Here is a 26,722-nt window from a genome sequence, read left to right as displayed (position 1 = left end):
ACCGCACATTGTGGCGGGTCTGTTATTTAACCTACTTACTGTAGGCTGCGCAAACCACAGGCCTTTATTTTGGGCAAGCCTGCATTCCAGGCAGGCCTTCTGTTAAAGAATTTTATATGAAGCCTGCGCTAACAGTAATCTTCCTGCCCCCGATTCCACAGCTGTGGATAGTGTGGAATGTTCAAGTAATAACACAATCCAATGTGTGTCTCAATTGTCCCCCGCTGACCACCTCACACATTTCTCTAGATTTTGCAACGACCTTACATGACACAATGCCATAAAATGCCAGTTTTTAGGACACAGAATAATGATGATGATGAATAATGATACCAGTTAGGCCTACGTTCAACAGTAACATAAGTGTAATGAGCTATTCATTGTCAAAGCTGCATGGTGAAGTGAAATTCTTACTTTGGAAAACAAACATTTGCCGATATCATTGGATAGGGGATAGGCCTACTTGTTTATTTTTACGTAGCCTACAATGGCCAGTTCAGACAAAGCCGAAATTACTAATTTTGAAACATTTGTATGGTTATATTGCTTGACTTAATTCCCAGAGAGTAGGCTACCGCGCCCCACAGTGATGGGCCTAGCAGTCTTATGAAGCGGATCTGCATGAAGCAAAGGAGAGAGGTGAGAAAGTCTTTATAGAATTGGGTGAAAAGAGGCTACAAACTGATTAGGTAGGACTCTATGAACCAATTAAGAAAATTAAACTCAAGACCTTCAAAGACACTGCAATCTCAACTGTGACAAAAGCAAGATGCAGAGAGAACTCTAAAAGCAGACTGTGATTTATTTGGCAGATTAATTGTAGTTGGAACCTCAAGAAAGATCGACATACTTGAGATGCTTGCACATAGTTTGGGGCCCTTTCCAGCCTCACTAGCTAATTATGATGGTTCCCTCATGAAAACAAACAAAGCAAAGCTGATGCACTTTTTAGAAACAGCAGTCAACCCATCGACGATAGTGGAGAACTTTCCTGAGGGATCAACTTGGGTGTGGGATGCTATGGCACTCGTGCAAACCATGAAACACCAAGCAACATTTGGGATGTTTGCAGACAAAGCTCTGAGGTTCACTGTCAGTGTGGCTAAAGCGAGCAAGTCCAAAGTGGTACATTTTGTACCAGACACCTACAAACCCATGAGCATCAAAAATGCAGAAAGAGATTGAAGGACTCTGAAGGGCTCTCAAGTCACCAAAATATATTCAGATGATCAAAAGATACCTACAGTGGGCAGTGCTTCGACTTGGCCAGCTTCACTCGCGGTCCGCGCGTGGGATCACGCGACTTTAATTTGTATTTTCCCAATGAGACGCTGCAACAACCCAAACAACCGGTAGATGGCTCAAGTGAGCAGGGTGTCTCGTAAAAAGAAATGGAGCCTGGAAAACCCTACACAGGCTTCACTACAGACTTTAGCAGACTGGTTTAGAAATAATTTAATAGCCAGAAATATGCCTGCCCTGCCCTAATAAAGAAATATTTGGTTAACTGCGAGTGAATCCCGTTTGCAGCCGTAGAAGAAACGCAGGACAAATTAAACATTCTGGTTTTCTCCGAGTGCAACGATGATAGACAGACATCATTTGGACAAAATATAGAGCATATTAACCTCCGTTGCTCAGCCAAATTTTTCCGTGTTTATCACGTATTTTAACTTTCCCCCGCTGTCTTGCCGTAGAATAGGCCAGGGGCGTAGATTTGCGTGGGGACCGAAGGACGTGTCCACACCAATGTCAAATTACGACTGAAATGTCCCCATCAATATTCAGGTTGAAATGGGGGAAAAAAGCGCTTACATGCGCTACACAAAGAGTTAAATCATTTCTCACTTCAGTGCTGCGGATCATCTCGTACAGATCTTGTAATGTGTGCAGTAGCCAATAAGGGTAAATCGCGCTGATTTGGGAACTAAACATGGGAACTAAACGTGCATTACGAATATAATCAGAGGGAGCCCTGTGCTTGTTTCCCTGCAACAAGACAGTGACACCCTCAGTGTGTTTGAAATGTCCAGTCGATTGCGCAATTTGGTCTTAGTTGCAGTCATTGCAGAAAACCCGGCCTCGCATAGATACGTGGTGGGAAATGGTAGCAACGTTTTCAGCGCTTTTACGGCTATCTCGGGATATTCTGCTTTGGTTTTGATCCAAAAACCCACCAGAGAGGTTTCATCATACACACTCTTAAGACCACCGTCATTTGCAATTTCGATCAACTGCTCTTCCTCCTGCGCTGACATGTTAGGACTATTCGGGATATTGACAAATGGGTTGCCGTGGATCTTTGGAGGATGGGAAGTAGCCTAACGCTCAAACTCATTTGAAAGCGCAACAAGGTGATCGCGCACCAGCTGCGAGAGAAAGGGCCCTGCCTCAGTCTCTCCCAAAAACCCCCACTACTGTTTGGAACATATCAAATACACCCCGTCCCCATTCGTCCCCACAAATCAAGCTTGGCTTTATACAGCGACTTTATCTGCCAGTTTAAAGACAGTCGTCATTCTCCCCTGAAGTGACAGGTTGAGGTCATTAAGCAACCCGAATATGCCACATAGGTAAGCGAGTTTTGACACCCAGTCCTCATCACTAAAATGTGCAGCTAACGGTGACTTTTTTTCTGTAAGAAATCTCTGCAGCGGCTCTCGCAACTGAAACACCCTGGCCAGTGTCTGCTAAAGATGCTTGTTTTTTGTTGCTCATTCTAGCAGTTTAGCTAACTTCGTGTGACACTACCGTTCGCCAAGAACTGATCAAGTGAAGTGAGCTGACCTGAGGCTGCGCAGCGCTGAAGGCAATATGTAAAGTGTTGAAGGCGGGACAGACGTAAGAAAATAGACCTTGCAAAATGCAAACATGCGTGCAATCAAACAACTGCATACAGGCCTATGCCATGTAAAAACGTGACCTTATTGCGAATTAAATTGAGTTTAGTTTGCATGCATTTTTTTTTTAACTCATGTCGTAGGCTACGGCCTGATTAGGAATGTACGGGCCGCGGCCCGGTGGTTGGGCCTTAATGGCACTGATTTTAGATGGCAGGAAAAATCTTCAGCCTATTAACTGACCACCGGATTCACGTTGGCTGGGGGGGAAGGGGGGCCATCAGACATTTGTGACCAGTTAATACGGCCCTGCCCCCAACAAATCACACCTTCTCACCTCTGACAGCTTAAAAGAACTCACAGACCTATTCACAAACCTGCGGCATTTTGCATTGTAGGCATAACTAACATGCAATAACGCCACCAACAACAACCAAAACTAGGCTAATCATTGACAAAATGTAAATTAAATGTAACATTATTGTGAATCAAATTAAAATGCTCTCTTTTGCAAACGTAGGCATAGTAACAGAATAATTTAATAATGTTACAAATATACTACATCAATCCGTATGTTTCATTAGGCTACTAGGCTATTTGTTTTGCCTTATTCTTGATTCATTTAGGCTAGGCCTTTTTATTCAGGGGGCCGTATTCACAAAGAATTTTAAGGCTGAAACTAGCTCCTAACTGGCGAATTTAGGAGCAACTCCTAAAAATAATGGGCGTGTCACTCCTAACTTTAGGACTCCTAATTTTTTTCACAAAAAGTAATTCACGAAGCATTTTAGACCTAAAAGTTGCACCTAAAAGTCTGGGACAGCTTAAAAGAAGTCGAGAGGACTCTTAACTCACTAAGACCTATTCATAAACAGCCTTTTGTGGCATTTTACGTTGCAATGTTTTGAAATGCGCTATGCGGCAACAGGAGCTTCCAATCGCGAGGGAACAATTTTGCATTCATAAAAGGAATGCAATAATGCCACCAACAACAACCAAAACTACTCATTGTTAACATTGTGTAAATTAAATGTAACATTTCATTGTGAATCAAATTAAAATGTTCTCTTTGCAAACGTAGCCTAGGCATATGGTGACAGATTAATTTAATGTTGCAAAGGTACTGCATCAATCCATAGGCCTATGTTTCATTAGGCTACTAGGCTATTTGTTTTGCCTTACTCTTTATTAATTTAGGCTAGGCCTTTTTATTCAGTTATTAATCATCTTCCGTCCTTCTCACTACTTGTGTAGCGCACGCATTCTCCGACCTGTCACCTGTCACTCATCATCGGAAGGGAGGTGTTTGGAATCATTCCCGCGTTAGTCGTCAGCCAATCAAGGTGGTCACTTCAGTCAAGCTCGTGCATGAGTAATGACGTCATCTATAGCAACGAAGACTCACTCCTAGTTTAGGAGTTGTCTGAAAGGCTTTGTGAATAACTTTTAAGAGAAAACTCCAAGCTAAAATCTTTTAGTGCGATTTAGGAGTAGCCTACTCCTAGTGGTAAGATAAAAGCCTTTGTGAATAGCCTACGGCCCCAGTTATTCATCATCTTTCGTCCTTGTGTAGCGCACGAATTCTGAGACCTGTCACTCATCATCGTAAGGGAGGTGTTTGGAATCATGCCCGCGTTACAATCATCAGCCAATCAAGGTGGTCACGCTTGCCCATTTACACAAAATAATGGTCGAATATTACTGATGATCATTGTTATTTAAGAACATGCAGTGTGCGTAGGGCACCAAAAACATCTTGCTCGTAAAAAAGCATCATACCGCACATTGTGGCGGGTCTGTTATTTACTGTAGGCTGCGCAAACCACAGGGCAAGCCTGCATCCGAGGCCTTCTGTTGAAGAATTTTATATAAAGCCTGCGCTAACAGTAATCCTCCTGCCCCTGATAGGCCTGCCACAGCTGTGGATATGTGTGGAATGTTCAAGTAATAACACAATCCAATGTGTGTCTCAATTGTCCCCCGCTGACCACCTCACACATTTCTCTAGATTTTGCAACGAATTTACATGACACAATGCCATAAAATATGCCAGTTTTAGGACACAGAATAATGTTTGTAATGATACCAGTTAGGCCTACGTTTAACAGTAACAGAGCTATTCATTGTCGAAGGTGCATGGTCAAGTGAAATTCTTACTTTGGAAAACAAACATTTGCCGATATCATCGCCGATCATCAGAATATTGCTCTGGACTGCAGGAAACTTGTTAAGCCAGTGGTTCTCAAACTTTTATTTAATTCCCCACTTTGATCAAGGGGCATGACTGATGATAGTGGAGATAACGTGTTATCCCGAGGCCTTTGCCAGTCAGCATCTCCGACGGTAGTCTACCCTATTGAAAATATAAGTTTTCGATGTCCCAAACGGAGAGACATAGGCTACTTTATTGTTTTTAACGATCTCTATGCTACTCACAAAAATGTAGGCATGGGGACATGATGAAGTAGGCTATCCAACTGTCGTGTGCAGTGTTGGTCAAGTTACTTGGAAAAAGTAATTAGTTACTGATTACTGATTACTTATCCAAGAAAGTAATCTAGTTACTTTACTGATTACTTATTTTCAAAAGTAATTAGTTACTTTACTATTTACTTTACTTAGTTACTTTACAAAAACACACTAGCTATACACAACCTGAATACGCTTTTTTAAAACTTGCTTTTATTAGTTTCAATCTTAACTTTTTGGTGTGTATACTCCTTCATTCGAATAGATGTAAATAAAATACAGCAAAACAAATATTAAAACCAAAGTCTCTATTAACATTTACATCTTTTAACAGTTGCAGTGCAGAGAGGAGTAATGCATTTACCAAAACAGAAAATGATGTTGCATGCCACATTTAGGCTGTTCTAATGTCAAGAAGAGTATGTGTTTGAACTGTGTGTGTGCAGTGCCGCTGCTGGCTATTTTGGTGCCCAAAGCAGAACTGTTAGTTTAAAATATTTCTTAAGAAATACTACTAATTTGATGCAGTTTAACTCATTTATAAATGGTGCACTGTCACTTTAAGAGCATCTATACAACTCTCATAATGATCAGCTCCATTCAAATATAAGCCTATGGCTAGTCCACAAACTCCACATTTGGCACTATATTAGCAATAGTCATGATATTAAGTTGGTATAAACAGCTAGCTAGACATTTTCTGTTTGCAATTAAAAGTGAGCCTATATGAGCCTGGTAGCACCTATCTGAGTGGAATGTGTTTCAATCGGCATAGGCTACTGTGCTTCATGTAAATGCTTAGTTTAAGGCAGTGGTTCTCAAACTTTTTCTTTCATTCCCCACTTTGATCAAGGGGGCCTTTTTGAGCCCTACCTGTCCCTCGTTGCTCTAAGAAAGTGGTAGGTCAAGCTTAAAATTGTCAAATGTATTGAAATAATGACAAGTTCTAAATATATCCTCTTCAGCAGAGTTAAAATCAGCTGGTGCTGCAGATATAATAATAAATAAATACATAATGTGCCATTGTAAATTAAACACATATATTTCTGTTTTCCAGCAACATATTAGGAAGCATAAGCCATATTTTACAGCATTGTACAATATATTCAATGAAATACCAACATGCTGCATTAAATGGATCCATAATCCAGTCATACTGAGCACTGCTGGTTGGGAAATATTTTTGAAATAAACTTTGCAGGGATGTGATGTAGGCCTACTGTTTAATACATGGGATCACAAGAGTGGCTCCCGAAGCAGACGTTTCAGCGATTTCACTCAGATTCTCAAAGGCATACTGTTGCGATCGAGGCGCCTGTCCCATACCTCAAGTTTTTTGGTGAATGCAGTAATCTTATCTGCTAGGTGAGGTAGGTGCTTGTCTTTGCCTTGTAACTGGATATTTAACTCATTGAGCTTTCCAAATATATCGCAAAGATAGGCCAGCTTCAAGAAATGTTCATTAGTGAACGTGCTTGCAGATTCAAACATGCGCTCACGCTGCCTTGACACGAGCGCTTCCCTATGAATAACACATGCGTCCATTGCTCATCGGGTGCTACCTGGGCCTAGGCTACAGATAAAAAAAAAAATTAAAAAAAATTCCTGTTTTTCGCGCCCCACCTGGCATGTCTCCGCGAACCAGTAGAGAAACGCTGGTTTAAGGGAAACGAATTATTGAAGACTTCAACACTCACCAGCCCCATTACAAAAAGGCAAAGACCACATTATATTTTTGCCCATTTTCCAAATCACAGTGAATGCAGCCAGAATATTATAATGCCCTGGCTCCTGTTATAACGGTCCAGTAGGCTACAGGGAACCCGCGACGTCCTCTATTTTGACCTGTTGCTGCAGCCTTCATTTCGGGATCTGGGGGTGTCTCAATGAGTTTCACATTTCTGTGCCGGCTTGCTAGGTGCTTGCTCAGATTTGAGGTGGAATTTTTCGCTGTAGACAACATGTTTCTTCCCATGAAGAGTGTACAGCGTTAATGTTTTTTTCATAATGTCTGAACTGCAATGAATTAAATGCTCCATGTTCGCGCTCTCTCCCGCACTCCATGTCTTGCACACATGTGTCTGTTGTTTACATCTATATCACGCAGCTATAGCCTACATCATTGTCACGAGTTAGTCTCACAAAATCCATATGGCAAAATCTCAAATTCTTTTACTGTCTATGGCAAAATCACGGTTTAGTAACGCAGTAACGCAGGCTGCTTGCAGGAAAGTAAAGTAATCTAATTACTGTTTTTGCAATTGTAATCCCTTACTTTACTCGTTACTTGAAAAAAGTAATTGGATTACAGTAACGCGTTACTTCTAACGCGTTACTGCCCATCACTGGTTGTGTGTTAAATTATTGTGATTACGAGCCAGTGGTTTTCAAACATGCGTGACTCGGACATCTAACTAAATGCAACAGGCTCATATCGTCCTCGCATTTGCAAAATGAGGACCAGTGTTTTGTCAAATTGCAAATAGCTATTAGTTTTAACGAATTTTTATGATGGCCTATACAAAAAGCATACTACTATCTTAATCTTGGAATATCTGGAGGGGAAGTGGCGCGTCTGCAGTCAGCCAAATATGAATGTAATTCTGCGGCATAAAGCAGATGTATTTGTTTATTGTAGGCCTACAGAAAAATAAAAATGACATGTCAAGCAGTCAATTGACTACATTGCAGTCAAGAAGTAGGGCAAATTAAGACACTGTTTTGATTTGCGTAGTTGCATTGCTCTCAACACTGACAATAACATAGCAGATTTCGATTTTCGCTACCACCGTGTAGTCAAGCCTTAAGCCATACCCAAGTAGCCTTAATCGAGGTAATGTTTAATTATGCATGATTTATTTTGTTATTGAATTCGTAGACTGGGATTCCTCTAAGTAACAATTATGTTTGGTAGCCTCCTGCTTTTTCAGAAGGGGCGGCAGTCAGGCCGACAGAGCGATGTACAGTGGCAGAGCGACGCTCAGTGGCTGAAAGTGGTACTAAAGCTTCACGCAGCTTCACGCCTCGTAATGCGCGACTGAAGTGGCCATTTGAAAGCGATGCCCACTGTAAGCAATGGGTAAAGTTCTTGGCTTGTGGTGAGAACAAAGAATCTCCTACATTTTTTCTTTGAGAGATGATGCAAATGATATAATGGAGGACCTCACTTTGATTGTTGGACACAGAAGAGAGTGCCATGCTCTAGGAAAAAGACCAAATACAAACAAACAAATCCATAAATAAAACATCAGAGATTTAGAATTAAGTAAAACTGAGAATTCACAAGACGGTAAGGAGATAGATACAACAACACATACATGTACAATACAATTAATGCAGTGAGAAGACCCTGTAAATAGCAGCAGTAGAATGTAAAAAAAATTGAAGAAATAGGTACAAGATAAAAGTGTGAACTAAAAGCTCTCGTATACAAGTATGTTTTCAGGTCTTTTTTTAAAGATGTTTACAGAATGTGCCTGTTTAATGTACAGAGGCAGGATGTCCCATAACTTTGGTGCATAATGGATAAAAATAGCTTCTCCACTTTGCTTGTGGAACACTTTGGGCACAATTAAAAGATGAGCATTGGAAAATCTAAGGTTCCTTTGTGGTTGATATGATATTAAAAGCTCAGAGATGTATGAAGGTGCTATGCCATTTAGAGCTTTGTAAGTAATTAACAGAACCTTAAAATCAATTATATAGGAAACAGGGAGCCAGTGCAGTCCAGCTAACTCAGGGGTGATGTGCACCCTCTTTTTGGTCTTAGTTAAAAGTCTAGCAGCGGAGTTTCCTTATAAATTCCAATTTCTTTATACGCTTTTTGGGAGACCAGTACTGCTAGTGATATGGATTCATTTCTCTGCATCTTGTTGTGTTAAAGAAGGCCGGAGGCGGAAATAAGCTCAGGTGGATATAAGCTGTCTCTGTAACTTTGCTGATATGGGGCTTGAAGCTTATCTCTGTATCTAAGATGGTGTACCAGGTTTCCAAGATTACTAAGAAGCTTTTTACAATATGACACACCAGCTACTAAACTAACTAAACTAGTTTCAGCTATTATCTAAGCAAGAAGAACATCAGCGCATGTGGTGCTAGATCCGCTGTGGTAGATTGGTGGTGGTAGATCGTTTGTTCTCGCCATAGGGCTTCAGCAGCTTCTTTAGTTGTAGGCTATAGATACCTGTGCATGTGTCATTGTTAAAATAAATCTACAAAACATAACTGGAGGACTTTTTAGATCAAAGGAACATGCTCAGCCAAGACTCCATATTTATGCTGTTTCTCAAAGTCAATGACGGATCCTTCAAAGCTGCTTTTTCAAGTACATTACGTCATTGAATCTCGCCAAGCACTGTTCCTGTCAGGGTTGCATGGAGCCTGGAGCGGGGACTGGAGCAGGAACGGGGACTGGAGTCATGGGAGCAGGGAGGTCAGGAATAGGAAGGGCCCAGAAGTCGCAGGGAGTTGCCACAGGAGCGAGACGAGGAGCCGGCACTGGAGTGAGGCTAGGAGCCGGGACTGGAGGACATCGAGGGGATGGGATTGGAGCTGGGATGGGAGAGGGACCCGGCCATTCCTCCCTAGAGGCCCAGTCGTCCTCGTCGGAGGCCCAGTTGTCCTCCAAGGCACTGGGGAACCTTCTTATTGCGAGCCGGGTTCCCCAAAAGGCTGACTTCCCAAAACCATCACAGAAATGAGCAATGTACTTGCCTGCTGGGTCCTTGTTTTGTTCGGTCATTCTGTAAGGGTTGCAGTATGGAGAGCTGGACCGAGGCGCAGGGCAAGTCGAGAACGAGGCACACTTAAACTTGAAAATAGGACTCTTTAATCAGGGTTCCTACGCAGTATGGAAAACCTGGAAAAGTATGGAATTTGATTTTAGTAATTTCCAGGTCTGGATAAGTATGGAAAAAAGAAACAAGGGTATGGAGAAATGTTTGTGTTTCCAGACTATTTTATTTGCAGTACTAATTACTTCACTCAGGTCATAATGAACCATTCCTACTGTTGTGTAGCTTAACTGTCAGTCCCCATCGTCAAGATACATCTATGCTACAACTAAGATACAACTAAAAATGGCCCAGCTAAATGGACGAATATTAAGTGTAATTTTTTAATTCACTTCAGTTGTACATAACCTTTGTTTTCACCGAGTTATCCCAAACCAGAAGTGGCCGCAATGTCGAGAATATGGTCAGAAAAATCTACAGAGAAGTTTGGAAATTTGAGTATGGAAAAAGTATGGAATTTTGAAATGGAAAATGTGTAGGAACCCTGTTTAATGCGAAAGCACACCACAACCACGAAACAACATCAATGACCGACAGGGGACTGAGGGGAGACAGAGGGTTTAAATACACAGGGGTTAAACAAGGCTAACAAGGCACAAGTGGACAAGAAACAAGAGACAGGTGAACACAGGGCTGGAAATCATAATTAAACTAGCAGACTAATAATGAGGAACAGGTGAGGGGCGGAGACACAGGGAACTGAGACATGGCAAGACAAACAAAGGCTGACAGGAACTAACAGGAACTAAAACACAGGGACAGGAAGTAAACACAGGAGCACAGGAGGTAAACAAAGGAGGGACAGGGAACACAGGGTCGTTCCAGTGTCAAGGGTGTTTTAAAATTCTATCAAGTACTGAGGGCCAGATGTACTAATGTCTTAGTATCATGTATGATCGCTAAACTGTCTTTTTCTTTTTAATGTCGCAGGTTGGCTTGTGGTTCAGCTGTGGGCACGCAATTGGCGTTGTAGAGGGGGCGGGACGGACAGTGATGAGCGCTGTTTACGTAATGAAGTGACAGTTTAGTAAAAAAAATTAGTAGTTTTTCGTCCCTGTAAATGCCCGGAAATCTCCCTAATTTTCGGCAGTTAACGATAATTTACAGCCTGTGAACGTCGCGTTTGTCTGTGCCACATATTGTCGGAAACAAACTCTGGCGTATAGCGGAGAGCTTGCGGAGTACTAATGGCTCTAATTACTTAGCATATGAATGACAGCGAAATCGCACCTGGCCAGGCCCAGTATTGGATGAAATCATTACTTTTAAACAAGAAAAATCACTGGTTGGCAGATCTGTCACTATTGGTCACCCTGGGTCATTATCAGGGTAGGAATTTCACCCCTTGCGTTGGCCGTGAGGCCCCTTTGAAAATCAGAGGTTTACAGGCCACGGTGGCCTTGGTGCCCCCTTCTTTCAATATTCTGCTTTGCGTCCTACTAATAGCGATTTTTATTTAGCCTGTGGCCTGTCAAAATAATCTTAGCATTCACAGCGCAAATTTATTTAGTCTTTTACGCAGTGGAGAAAGTGACAGCGCAAGAAAGAAATTGCGTCCAAATTCACCCATTCTCAGTTGAACTACTCGCGAAGTAGCCTATTCATCACACAGACATCACAAGTATCACATGAAAGAGCTTTTTCTCAGCTTTTAAACGATGTTAGCCAATAATTGCTGTGTTGAACGGTTCGCGAGAAAAGTAAATAATATGATTCAATTTAATCATACATTCTACTGAAGGTTTTGCGTCCCATAATCTCCCTACCCATTCATCTCGGTGGAATACTTTACGAACCCTTCTTTTAAGACAAACCATATATCAGAATAAACAGGAGACCTTACCGAACACAAAGGTGTAAAGCAGTCCCCTGTACAGTTAGCCGTTCCAGAGTAATCCAGTTTGCAGTAAAGTTCGACATACATGGATGTCTCCAAATTTGGGCTTTAAGTTTTACAATGTGTTTAAATTGTTCCACATGATTTCATAACGGACCAAATACAAAATAAATGTTACAAATATCGCCTAGATATTGGTAAATCAGAGGACGGCTGACTAAGAGTTTGTGAAAGTAGCCTTAATGATCACAAAATGCTAAGCATGCATCTAGGCTATTTGAGTTTCTTAAAGCTGAGCTGTGCTTAAATTGTTCAATACATGATTTCATAACAGGCCAAATATAAAATAAATGTTATATATAGCCTAGATATCTGTAAATATTAGATAGTCAGATTTACAGTTCTTTGTAATATGTCATGTTTTCATTTCATGTTTTTGTAATGTTTCATACAGTGATGCAGGTCTACTGCAGTGAATAGGCTAAATACAACTGATCTCTGATCATTTTTATAGCCTACTACTGTATAGTTAACTTTGGCCTTGGTGCCCTGACATGTGGCCTTTGTGCCCCCGACCAAATATCCCCAACTGAAGGCCAAGTGGCCTTGCCCCCAGAATGGTGAAATTCCAAGCCTGGTCATTATTAATGTATAAGTAAGTATACTATAGTAAGTATATATACTCTTTGATCCAGTGAGGGAAATTTGGCTCTGCATTTATCCCAATCCGTTAATTAGTGAAACACACTCAGCACACAGTGAACACACAGTGAGGTGAAGCACACACTAATCCTGGCGCAGTGAGCTGCCTGCTACAACAGTGGCGCTCGGGAAGCAGTGAGGGGTTAGGTGCCTTGCTCAAGGGCACTTCAGCCATTCCTTCTGGTCGGGGTTCGAACCAGCAACCCTCCGGTTACAAGTCTGAAGCGCTAACCAGTAGGCCACGGCTGCCCTAACCCTATATGATATGCTATTGTGTTGTATATTCATGTAATTGTTATCCTATGTAGGGTACTACAGTAATATTTCCATCAAGGACATGAATGAATTTATTGAGGAAAGGAAAATTTGCCAGGAACATGTTTATTCAAAGAAAAAGCTTTATTAGTACACAGCGATCTGCCCACACAACAAATGGGAAGCTCACAAGAAGCCCAAAATCCTACAGCACCGTGAAGTGGCTGTTTGCTGCCTCGGAGTAGCCCAGTAGGTAACTGGCGACATTCTGTCTGAATTCGGTCCGTTTTTCAGACGTCTGTGGTGCGTTGCCCTGTAGCTACTTCGGAGTCGCCTCTAATCTTGACTGCAGCGTGGCACAGAGCTTGGTGAGCTCCTGGCTGCTAAAGGGCGGAGGTTGTAGGCTACAATCCATCCAGACACCCCTCCAACAATGCCGTCTTTCTCATCAGATATCAGGTCTATGGTGGCGCACTTCCAAAGGTCCGCCTCTTCCTCAGCTAGCTCACTCTGTCTTGCTTCCAGCAGCTGTAGCCTAAAGACAATCAGTTAAGACAATTAGTGTTGCGCGATGCACTGCAAATCCGAGCAAATAGGAGGTCGGCTTCGTTATGAGGCGAGGTTAGTCTGTGAAAACAAAATGTATGGTTAAGATCGGTAGGCCTATCTTAACGTATCTATTTACTTATATCCTACAGCAGAATGAAAGCATTCTTTAAATCTTACCCTTGCTCCGGTTCGTAGCGCCTATAATTTGTCTCCAAGTGAACCCTTGTAGGGTTACGGCTGATTGGCTACCGCAACACTGATTTTCCGATGGCTGATATCCCTGGCCCGGCCTGAAGTAACCGCTCGCTTGGGAATAGATGATCCAACGCTCACCATTCCTCCAAGCAAAGGGAAGTGCTCGTTTCAAGGTCCCCTCCTCTAGAAGGAATGAACGCCGACAATTGTGGATGCGTTGCTGATGAACCACATTCTTACATCCAGGTAAAGTGACCAAAAAAGTAACCAAACTGTAGCCTTTCTGTTTCAATTTACCGGTGCTGGTTGGACTTACGCTTATTGAAGTGTTCTCTCTGCAAATGGACACTGTGGTGTATGGACTGAGACTGTTTTGGACTGTGTAAACAGCCTACTACCTGGGAAAATATGTATTTTATACGTATTTATTGAACTGCATATTTTTATTGAATTAAAGTAGTGATAAAGACAATCTTTTACAGCGGGGAAAATAAGTATTGAACACGTCAATATTTTTTTCAGTAAGTATACTTCCAGTGAGGCTATTCGCATGAAATCTTCACCGGACATTAGTATTAACTTAGGTAATCCACACATATATAAAAATCCAAACATTAATGTCTAAAAGTAGAGTTATGAGTAAAAAAGTGGAATGGCACAGGGAAAAAATATTGAACACACTAAGAAAAAGCAGTACACAAAGGCAAGAAATGACAAGGAACAAACTGGAATCTATAAGTAGTTAGATAAATTATCCCTCCTATCTGTGCAAATTGATATAAGCTGGGTTAATACATACTGGTGGGCTATAAAAAGGTTTTTTCTTACCAAGGTGTCAAACAATAATAAGCTTTATTTGTAATATAATAATAATAAGCTTTATTTGTATAGCACCTTTCATACACAGAATGCAGCTCAAAGTGCTTTACATTTGAAGCATGTAACAAAATAATAGTCAGTCAGTCATTATCAATCACATTTCTTCATTGCTGGGGCCGTTTATGATCCACTCAGCAACATATCAAAAATATAGAAAATGACATGTCATAAGACTGGCAGCCTTAACCCTCTTACCCCCCACAAGCACGCCATATGGCAACTGTGGCAAGGAAAAACTCCCATATTCCAGGAAGAAACCTTGAGCAGAACCTGACTTAATAGGGGGAGCCCATCTGCTTCTGGCTGGCTGCGCCCTCCAATAGCAGCAGATGTAGAATAATCTGAAAAAGTAGTCTACAGGATAAGACGAGTTAACTAAAAGCTTTCCTGTACAGGTATGTATTCAGATCTTTTAAAAAAATATTTACTGAACTCGCCTGCTTGATGTACAGAGGCAGGGTGTTCCATAGTTTGGGGGCATAATGGATAAAAGCAGCTTCTCCACTTTGGGTACGATTAAAAGATTAGAATTGGATGATCTAAGTTTCCTTTGTGGTTGATAAGATATTAAAAGCTCAGAGATATATGAAGGTGCTGTGCCATTCAGAGCTTTGTAAGTAATTAACATAACCTTAAAATCAATTTTATAGGAAATAGGGAGCCAGTGCAGTTCAGCCAACACAGGGGTGATGTGTTCTCTCTTCTTAGTCTTAGTTAAAAGTCTAGCCGCAGAGTTCTGTATGAGTGCCAATTTCTTTAGATGTTTTTTGGGAAGACCAGTGAAAAGAGCATTGCAGTAGTCTAACCTGCTAGTGATAAAGGCGTGAATTAGTTTTTCTGCATCTTGTTGAGTTAAAAAGGGCCGCACTTTGGCAATGTTTCTCAAGTGGAAATAGGCTGTTTGAGTAACTTTACTGATATGGGGCTTAAAACTTAACTCTGCATCTAAGATGACACCGAGGCTTGTTACTTTTGGTTTGACCTGGTGTGCCAAGTTCCCCAGATTACTAAGAACAATATCTCGCTTTAGTTTTGGTCCCACCAAAAGTACCTCTGTTTTGTCATCATTTAGTTTCAGAAAATGTTTGCTCATCCACTGATTAATGGAGGTTAGGCATGCAGTGAGGGAGCAAAGGCCATCTGGGTTAGTTGGCTCCACAGAAAACAAGAAGCATTTCATAATGGGTAAAACCAAAGAGCTCTCCCAAGACCTTTGCAACCTTATTGTTGCAAAACATATCAATGGAACTGGTTACAGATGCACATCAAAACTTCCGAAGCATCCAGCAAGCAGTATTGGAGCCATTATCTGCAAGTGGAAGGAACATCACTGCATCATCACTGGCCATGCACAGGATCTCCTTGCAAGATTTCTGACCAGGAAGTCAGAAGGATAGTCAGAAGAGTAGCCCAAGAGCCAAGGACCACTCGGAGAAAGCTCCAAAAAGACTTGGTGCAGTTGTTACAGAGAAAATCATAGGTAATGCACTCCACCGCCATGGCCTCTATGCACACTCATCCCGCATGACTCTATTGCTGAAGAAAAACATGTCAAAGCTCGTTGAAAGTTTGCTACAAAACATTTGGACAATCCTATGAAATACTGAGAGAATGTATTCTGGTCAGGCGAGAGCAAAATTGAACTTTTTGGATGTCATACTACACACCATATTTGGAGGAGAAATGGCACTGTGCATCATTCTAAAAATACCCTACCAACAGTGAGGTTTGGAGGTGGTGGCATCATGGTATGGGCTGTTTTTCATCTCATGGTACTAGCAGACTTCATACAGTTGAAGGAATGATGAATTGAGTCATTTTGTTCCGGGAGAATCTTGACCATCCACCAGGATGATGAGGATGAGACATGGCTAGACCTTCCAGCAGGACAATGATCCAAACCATTCAGCAAAGGAAACTCTCAATTGGTTTCAGAGAAAGGAAATCAAGGCCCTGACTTCAATCCAATTGAACAGTTTTAGAAGTAAACTAAAGATCAGGATTCACAAGAGGGACCCCTGGAATCTTCAATATTAAAGGACTATCTGTTGAAAAGAATGGGCCAAAATCACACCAGAATACTGTAACTGGTTAGTTTCATCATACAGGAAATGCCTTGAAGCTGTCATTACGAATAAAGGCTTTTCCACAAAGTATTTAAGACATTTCAGCAGGCGTGTTCAATACTTTTTTCCTGTGTCATTCCACTTTATTACACATAACTCTACCTATGGACTTTTCTAAGTTAATACTAGTGTCTGGTGAAAATTTCATGCAAGTAGCCTCATTGGAAGTATGTTGACGTGTTCAATACTTATTTTCCCCGCTGTATATACTCTGAAATTCTCCTTGTGTTGGTGTGAAGGAGAAATCTGAAAGTCGGGTTACATTATTGGAGCTTGCAGGGAACAGACATGTCATACCCAGCATAATTTCTGCCTGTTGAGCGCATTGCTGGGAGTTGTGTGGTTAACACATCCACTGTGCATTTAAGCAAGACCAAAGAAAAGGTCACAGTCATGCCATTATGCACAGTGATTGAGCTCTAGGAGACTGTGATGTTTACATGGAATGCACTTTTTAACTTTGTGGCAAAGCCTGATTAAAACTAATTGTTCAAATAAATAGTTTTGTGTGTCTTTTTTACATAACATTTGACATTGCTAATGACATACACAGTAATTCATCTTGCATACTTTAATTAAATAAATCAATTCAAGCTAACATTTAAGAGTCTATAATTATGTTATACTGAGCCTGATCTATTTATACCAGAGTTTTTCTTAAAATGAAGTTAATACCTTTTAGAAAAATGTCACCTGGAGCACCAATCCTGGCGAGTTTTCACATAGATATCCATTTCTTGAGGTCACCGAGTACTGTCGGTACGAAAAAACCCGAAAACAATTTATTTTACCTAGCTCGAGTTGCTACAACCAGCAGCTAATTCGGCCAGGCAGCTACAGCGCTACACTCTGGATGCATGTCCGTGAGTTCCCATGTACATGAGTAGAGTCTGATTAAAGAGTTTGATTTTCTTCTTTCACAGTGTGATCAGTGGTGTTGGAGAACTGGATCTTTATAGAACTGAACCCAACACTGTTGATCTGATGCCTGGGTCCAGTTCCAATGTTGAAGAGAAGCCTTACCCTGATTGTCCATACCTATTATTAGATGTACGTGAACGAGACTTATATGACCAGTGTCATATCATCAGTGGTAAGATATTTTTAGTTTTCCATGAATACTTATTGTTGGTATATCTGGCTTATTTGTCTTGGTTGAATTGTATTTAGAAATATGAGTACTTTCATTGTCTGTATTGATTCAATTAGGATTTGTTCTTCTTTTCTTTTCCTTATACAGCATTAAGTTATCCCATTGCAACCCTTTCACGGACAATGAACCCTTTCACCAAGGAAGTGCTGAATTATGTATCCTTACAAAATTGTGTGTCCTATTTAGGGCCTGTGGCCGGTTGCACAAAGCACCTTAAGTTTTTTCCCTTAAGTATGACCCTTAAGGCTTAATTTCTCCTTATGTAAGGGATTTACTTAAGGGTGTTGCACAGAATACCTTAAAATGTTTCCTTAGTTAAGGAGAAACGTTAAGGGATTTACTGCATTGAAAGGGAATGTGTCAAAATGGCGATACAATGAATTTTAATATTCCACCACATGAACAGGAAATGAGTCTTACATTTCCCCATGATATGGCTGAAACTTCACAAGTTATTACACTGCATGAAAATACACTGTACTGTTATTCCTAGGCTTCTTGTTATTATCGTCTTTTATTACAGTGCATGCTAAGCAATGCACTGTATTGTAATCTGGTGGCTTCTTCTACTTCTTTTTATTACTACAGTGCATGCAAAGCAATGGCTTCTTCTACTTTTTTTGTTATTATTCTTCCAGGGTATAATTGCAGTGCATGCAAAAATAATTTTGACAGGTCCAAGTTTGCTGCTACAATGTTGTATAATATTGGGTAGCATTTGCTAACTAACGTAGGTCAAATCTGGCACATAGACAACAAGTCAAGAGATTTCCGACTAAAATAAATAACGTTATCAAGCCAGAAATACTTAAATGACGTTAAACACGTTGAATCAATGTCAAACTCTGATGTTGATCCGTCATCAGTTTGCTTTTGCACCCTCAATTACTTAATTACTCATTTGACCCCTCCATTCAACTAGGAATACTGATACAAGGCGTCTTTGATAGCCTACTCATCCCTCATCTATCTATATCAATGTATTAATCCATTTATCCAGACAAGAACATTCTGCAATCAGTCATGACTTATGAGGTCCTTGAGCGGCTTGTAGCCTACATTTGTGTAGCCTTTTTTTCACCGTTTCACAATCAGAATAACTACCAAGCAACAACCCAAGCAACTACCCAAGCAACGTCATACCAACCATTTTGCATACTTTGGTAATTACTTGAAATTGCACTCTAGTTATTCTTCCGACCAATTTGTGCATTTAATTCAGTTTGAACCATTTAACAAACAAACTTGGTTCAAACACCCTTGTGTAGGTCTTCTAAAGCAGCGTTTCTCAAGCTATGGGCCTCAGTCCGGCACTGGTCTGCAATGAGGAGACTGCTGGTCCACAGAGCTGCAGAGTCAAATTATGCCCGGTGCTTCTGTCACTCTTCTGATAACTTGCTGCGCAATTGATCAAGGAACCGTAGACCAACAGAAAAAGAAAACGTTTCCACAATCAGGAGGAAATACTAATGATGGTATGAGCCTTCATTCAATGCATGTGTGTGCTCGTCTGCATGAGAGAAACTGAAACCACGCTATGTTGGTAGCAAAGCTCCACTTCAACCTGTTGGAAGGTTATGAGGTAACAACATTTAATTGAACAAAGTTGATTCTTGCATCTTCCATAAAAACGCAGCTGAGACTAGATAATACACTGTCTATTGAGTATTGTATACTCAGATTCGAATATAACATGGACAAAAGCTATAGCCTAATTGTTCTTCCTGTTAAATAAAGATCTCCAGATCAGTGATTTACGCCTATTTGCTCACCTGTTTACCATGGGCCTCAGGTCAGAAATTTGAGAAAGGTTGTCCTAAAGGACACTTCAGCTATGCATTTTTAATTTTTGAGAACTATACTTTTTGAGATATTTGCCATAAAAGTGAAATTTCCCATTGAAAATGAACGGTGAAATGTTTGTGACTTCAAACTAATGACATCATAATCACTAATTTAGCTGCTGCACCTGTGTTCTTAACGGCCACTTTTCTCTCAGTGGGCCAGATGTACGTACATTTGCGAACGTAGCGTTATCAGCGTCATGGACAAACCGCAGATTGCGAACACTGTCAGACCCATTTTTTCAATCGTTCAATCCATAGTGTAAACTGCGCCTTTCTTTGCCTTTCTCCACCCATAAACGCAATTTACGAACATCCACAACTGAATGGCAGAGCCTACATACAAGCGCAGTTGAATGAAGTTAACTGATGACAACATTAAAAACAATCAAACGTTTAGCGATCATGAAATAATACCATACATGATAAGATGTCAACAAGCAGGCGCCCTGTGCTGTCTGGAGGTTTTTCATACAGCCGGGGGCAGGACTGTGTCCCAGGTGTGGGATAGTTGGTAGGCTCCTTCATCCCGGTTTACAGTCTTTGGGGCCCGCTTCCTGATTTCAACCGCCTCTTTGATCCACCGATGGAATTTGTTGCTTTCCGTTCTGATGACCTTGGCTGCATCCCAGTTCATTAGATGGTTTTCCCTCTTACAGTGGTCTGAAATGGCAGATTTCAGATTTTCCTGTGTTGCTTTCATTCTTGTTGAGGGATGGAAAACACCATATAACACATCTCAGACGACATCACACCAACATCACGTGACACCTCTGATGAAGGCTGCAGAGGCAAGGTAGCCGAAACTTGTCAGGTACAATACAACATTTACCTTATTGGCCTTTACAGACAAACAGTGTAAATAGTATAACAGTAGGCCTAATGAACCTCTTCAATATATTTTATTTTTGTTGTTTGGGAAATTGTAATCCCTTACACTACCATTTACTGGAGAAAGTAATATATTGCAGTTATTTACTACTGAGTAGGCATAATGTGTTACCTTCCAACACTGCTCCTTTGTAGAATATTAATACGGTTTGCTGACTAAAACTGTATGCCTTTTTAGAATTTTAAAGGCGCTCTAAGCGGTGTTGGGTAATGTCACTTCTGTTAATGTTCAAACAAAACAGAGAGCTAGCTCCCCCTCCCTCCTGTGCAATTGAAACTCTCCTAAATGCGCATGAGAATTCACAAGATGATAAGGAGATACAGTACCGTACCCTCCAGAATTATGGGCACCTCTGCTAAAGTTGACTAAAAACTGGTATAAAAAATAATCTGTTGGTGATTTATTGTAATCTCACAATGAAAAAAAAAATAGGAAAAATACAACCTTGAAGGGAAGAAAATTCATTTTGAGAAAAAGGAAAATCTCATAAAGAAATAAATATTTTTAATTAAAACACGTTGCTCCTCAATTTAGGCTAGATTATGCTCAGTGCTTCTGTTTGTTAAATTGCGGCACAACTGAATGGTGTTATGGAACCACGGACCAAATGAAAAAGAAACTAAATGTTTCCCTGATCAATACATACTTCTTGGCCCCGGCCGTGGCGCGACTGGCTGGGGCACCTGCACCGTACGCCGGCGACCCGGGTTCGATTCCCTCCCCGTGGTCCTTTCCGGATCCCACCCCGACTCTTTCTCCCACTCGCTTCCTGTCATTCTCCACTGTCCTGTCTCATTAAATGCATAAAAAGGCCAAAAAAATACTTTAAAAAATAAGAATTTTTTAAATGAATTAAAAACTTAATAAAAAATATAGAGGCATAACATGAGGTAGTAGTGGTAGGCTGTGAGTGCTCATTCAATCTGTAGGCCTATGCGCGTCTGCGCAAGTGAACCTGACAAACTCGTGGGTAGCCTAGAAGCAACGATATTTAAAACAATGAACGAAGCCGATTCCTGTAATGTTCATGAAAACAGCATAGCGATAGGATAGCCTAATAAATCGTGATTTTTTTTTTTAGGCCTAACAGTAAGCTTATATCGTATCAAATAGCCTATGGCGATGACGTATTTAAAATAAATTGTTTAAATACATTTCTCATGTCTCGCCGGAGTGAGCGCATAATGTGGGCTGTTGCGCAAAGAAATGAATTAGGGAGGTGATCTGCTACCGGTCCATCAGAAATATGACAACTGTTGTCCGGTCCGTGTAATGAAAAAGGTTGAGAAACCCACAGAATGATACTAAAGATCACCTCGTTGAAGTACAGAAGACTAGGCTAAATCAGAGCCTACTTTTTTTTAATCAAGCTGGGACCAGAGATGATGGCATTTGGCGAACAGTATAGGCCTACTCAAAATGAGTAAAACCAAATTTGCCAAAATCTCACACTTTTTTTTCCCTTTCCACTTTGCGCAGTAATTTCATTAATTCCAAGAAAAGAAAGGCACATGCAGTTTTCTTGTTTAATTTATTTGGTATTATTATTATCTGCTAGGCTATAAGCCTAATGCAAAAACATTTTATGATATTTTGTATAGATTGGCTATATGAAGATATCTATAGGCATAAACAGGGCGCCCAATGCGTGAGACACACGCATTTCAATCCGCATTTCAATCCGTTTACACGCTCACATGCCACACCTTGTATTGCTCTGCTCACATTTTTTTTATGCCAGAAGTGTGAAGTCATAGGTCTATTTAATCGAGGGTTTCTCCCCCGGGATATCTAAAAAAATGAGCTGTCGATCGAGACAAGGAAAGAGCAGCAATCTTACTATCTCTGACTACTCACGTGAACAAAGTGCAGGGCTGAAGCGCAGGCTAAGCATACGAGCATAGTTAAATGCACCTCTAATAAGCTAGGATTTACCCAATATATTGCAGACGCGCACCCGAACAGCAGTCATTTTGGATGCGTATAGCCTAGTAAATAATAATAGTAAAAAAATGATCATTAGGACTTTTAAAATTATATTGTTAGTCTACATAATTTTCCTACTTCTAACACAGCTCAATTGGTGCACATGACAAATAGGGCAGGCTACATAGCTGTCATTGAGAACTTCAATTGACCAAACCTGATCAGGGCCCAATCAGTGCATTTGTTTCTCTTATGTCATCAAACAATACAAAGCCACAAAGCATTACAGAACCATTGCTGTAGTTCCTACATCCACCAAAATCAATCACATAGCTAACCTCACCAAGTCAAATTGCACAGAAATGTTGTGAAAGAACGGAAAAAATAACGGTATTATCTGGTTACCATTATTTTAGATAAGCGGTTCTGTTCCGGAACATGACATTTTTTAAAGTTTCTGGTTTCATTTCTGTTCCTAGCAAAACATCAAAAGTTTCTGGTTTTCGTTTTCGTTACGTGAACCGGTTCAAAGCCTTGGTTTCAAGCTAAAAATACTTAATGTAAACATCTCAAAAAATTCTGGTGCACCCAAATAACGTTATACCTAAATTAAAAACTGTTCATGGGAGCCACCAACCCCAGTGCTGGAGCTTACCATCCCCCCTCATATTAGGCTGACTTCTGCGCTTCAGACGTGCTAAAAACAGGCCGCCACTCCCCTCCCCATAATCCACTGAATCAATGACGGCTTATTTCCATGACAGTAGCCAGCAGAAACAGGCCAAGAGCAGGTACATACATCAGATCATTAGACAGAATTTGGCAGATTCGCAAGATTGGCATTTTGCAGTTCAATAAATCATAGGCAAAACGTTTTCATTACATAATACACAGCTATATCTAACCGTAGTAAGGTAGACAACAAGCTACAACCCGTTTTTTTATCCAAAAGCACCGTGTACATATGTGGATAAATAAAATGCACCTCTTTGAGCATTCTGCTTTCAGCCGAACGTCTAGGGACCGTCTACAAAGTGCATAACCAAAAGTGGATACAAAGATACATTTAAATAGCTTCACTGTTATTGAGCCTACTGCTTCCGAAATCACAACACACAGCTAGGGCCTCTGTAGCATACTGGTGCGCATAGACTCAAAGCGGCAAAAGCCGACGTTCCTAACCCTGCTCACAAGTGCCATCTGGTGGTTGTTTGGGTCATTGCAGCTTCACTGGGGAAATATAAATAAAAGACGTGTGATTCATGCGTGAGGTCACGTGGGAATCACGCGTGACGCCGGACAATTCGAAGTAGTACCCACTGTATGTCAAATCAGTGTCAAATATATCTCATGTCAAAATTGTTGACACAGGCGGGTTTGCAACCAGGTGTGGAGATCAGTCTGGACCATCTCTCGTCGTGTCGTGGACCTTGGCACCAGGGAAGCAGTAAACCTTGAAGGGACTGCTAGGTGAAAGGGGAATGTAGATGTCTGACCATGGAACTGCCGATGACTAGGGTGGAGGTTGTTGAGTCCGGCAGAAGAGGGGGTCGAGGGGGCCCGACTGTGTGGAGGGACCAGGATGAGAGGCACGGTGACGTGGAAGAGACTGGATCCTGGGGCAGGCCTGCAGGGGAGTTTCAGCGAGGGCAGAGAAGGGGTTGTTATAAAGTGGAGGAAACTCCTTATCATCCATCAGAATGGTATAGCGGATTTCCAGTCGTAGAGGTTGGGCTGGGCCTGAGTGACGTCCTGACCGCCTGCCATGATGCTTGCTTCTACGCCATGGCTCAGGATGTTGTGGAGTGGAATTGGCCGGCAGAGTAGGCTTGGTTCTCATCAGAGGCCAGGGAGCGCCGACGGTCAAAGATTGTATTAGTGCAGTGGAATCAAGACCTCTGATGTTAGTGTGCGCGGGTTACTTACAGAGAGTCGAGGAACTCTTCATCCATCTTGATCTGGTAGAGGTTTGCTATTCTGGCTTCGATTTACACTACCTTCTTGCAGGTGCACAGCTGAGGGGAGGCATTGTGTCGTGTCGACGACTGATGGGAGGCACTCGTTAGTGTCTAGCAGTTTCTAGCAACAACGATGTTGTGGACACTCTAAAAGCAGTTCCTTGATAATTCGAGCAGAGGTACAAGCGTAAGTAATCACTTTTACATTGTCACTAATCTCGGAAGGCGTCGTAAGGAGTTTGATGCCTTTTTCTCTTGGATCTCTTTTACTTATGAAACGCAAGTCCACTGTTTTCACTGCATGTGTTTCACTTTTCCAATTTTCCAAAAGTCACTCGTGTTGATGGCTTTTATGTAAGGGCAGAGCCATGTAGGCCCTTGAAGGTGAGGATGAGGACTTTGAAGTCGATCCTCAGTGGGAATACAAATACAATCTTGTATTTGTTATTTATTTATTTATCTTGATTTTAGTATTATCTTATTTTGGCCTTTTTAGTTAACCTGACCCTAGCCAGATGAATTTCGTTCCGCTTAGCTCCGCCTAGCTTCACTCACATCCATCTGGGACCTCTTCCATTGAGAATGATTTCTGCAACCGATTTTATGGTACAGCCAATCAGGACGCAGGGCGGGAGTTTCATAGATGTGACATAGCTTAGAAGCGACTGTGAGACTGTTATTAGCGTCACGGGTTGGCTTCGATGTGAGTGGTTGAAGTAGCACGTCAATAGATGACGGACAAGTGGCTTATTTAATCATATGCAAGCATTTTTTGATTAGGCCCAGCCTTCTGAAGCAACACTTCAATGGATCAGTTCCAGATGGATGAGTGGAGCTAGGCGGAGCGAAATTCATCTGGCTAGGGTCAGGTTACTTTTTTAGTAGCCCCCATTTATGTATTTAATTGTCTATTTATTTATTTGTTTTTTTTATGTTTTATCTCTAGTTTTATGGGCATTATAACCTTTATTTCTAGCTTGTGTCTTATTGTCATCTTAACCCCCTTTATTCTATACCCCCCCCCCCTTTTTTTATTTGTTTGTCAGTTTCCCTCTCTATTTGTGTAAGTTAGTCTTACCTATGAAGCACTTTGGGTCAACTGTTCTTGTTTTTAAATATGCTATATAAATTAACTTGTTCCTATCTTACGCCAAAGGCAGTGATAGATTTTTTCAGCATGAGCTCCAGTTCAATTGAACATTCCGCACACGAGTGTGTCAATTAAAAAAATTGGTGTGGTTAGAGTCTAACCCAGGGGTCGGCAACCTGCAGCCGCATGCGGCTCTTTGATCCCTCTGATGCGGCTCAGCTTTTGAAAATAATAATGAGTAGGCCTATTTAATTAAAATGTAGGCCTATTTTATTTTAGTTCGTAGTTCTATCTGAGTAATTTATATAACTTTCTACCTCACTTGACTCCGTAACTGTAGCCTGCACAATATTGTTACATTCGCGGTTCGTTGCCATGTCAATATCAAACAAAATCACTGATTTCCCTCCATTTCAGTCAACGAAAACACTTGTCTTTAATTGTTATTGTTGATGTGTGTGCTTGCCAGTGTTGGGAGTAATGCGTTACAAAGTAACGTGTAATTCCACTACTTTTAGTGGTAACGAGCATGTAACGAAGTATTTTTGTAAATCAAGTAACGCAATTACAATTACTGAAATTTAAACGAGTTCGTTACTTGTTACTCTTGATCTTGAATGAATGACTGCAGACAAGATGACAGATGCACATTTGCTGCTTCTGATCTACCGTCTCCCGACCTTAGCTGTGTTTCCAGCGATTGTGTTTCATGTTTAGATTGCAGATGCATTCTTTACAGTTAATAGGAGCCTCCTCACATTCCTCCTTATTTCGGATTTATGCTAAAACACACAAGAGTGCATTAAGTGCGCCACATACTCGACGCACCCGACCAGTAGCGCGACAATGTGACGTCACAGAAGCGCCGTAACCATTTATACTCGCGCGTGGTGGTAATATTCTCCTGAATAGAGGTGTCGCTGTTGTGAAAAGACTAACGTTAACTACTTACACAGCAGAAGAAGCTGCAGTAAGAAACATCAGTAGCTAGCCTCTGTGATGGTACTTCAGACTTTGGTTGCTACTATTCACAACTACCATCATCATTATCATGTAGTTTCCAAGGTGTGTGCACAGGTAGATAGATAGAAAGATAGATGGATATATAGATAGGTACTTTAGTCATCCCGAGGGAAATTTTAATAATTTAAACAGTTTAGTTAGCTGGCTAGCTAGCTAGCAGCTGGCTGTGTTTGTGTAATTTCCTGAAGTGG

At 41.1% G+C, this 26,722-nt stretch overlaps 1 protein-coding gene across 1 annotated transcript in view; it reads left to right on the top strand.

Annotated features, from left to right (window-relative positions):
• cep41 (centrosomal protein 41) overlaps positions 1-26,722 on the top strand; it is an 87,013-nt gene that overhangs the window by 47,947 nt on the left and 12,344 nt on the right. Inside the window, exons 8-9 of the mRNA XM_076302534.1 lie at positions 17,569-17,738; positions 17,886-17,953. Of these exons, the coding sequence (XP_076158649.1) occupies positions 17,569-17,738; positions 17,886-17,953 (238 nt within the window). The remainder of the gene's footprint in view (positions 1-17,568; positions 17,739-17,885; positions 17,954-26,722) is intronic.

Source organism: Alosa pseudoharengus, unplaced genomic scaffold (assembly GCF_046254945.1).
Source record: "Alosa pseudoharengus isolate Yale_2024_CS ecotype anadromous, Long Island Sound unplaced genomic scaffold, YU_APseudo_1.1 YU_APseudo_1.1_scf_10, whole genome shotgun sequence".
Classification (NCBI taxonomy): Eukaryota; Metazoa; Chordata; class Actinopteri; order Clupeiformes; family Clupeidae; genus Alosa; species Alosa pseudoharengus.
This window is presented reverse-complemented; position numbering and strand designations above follow the sequence as displayed.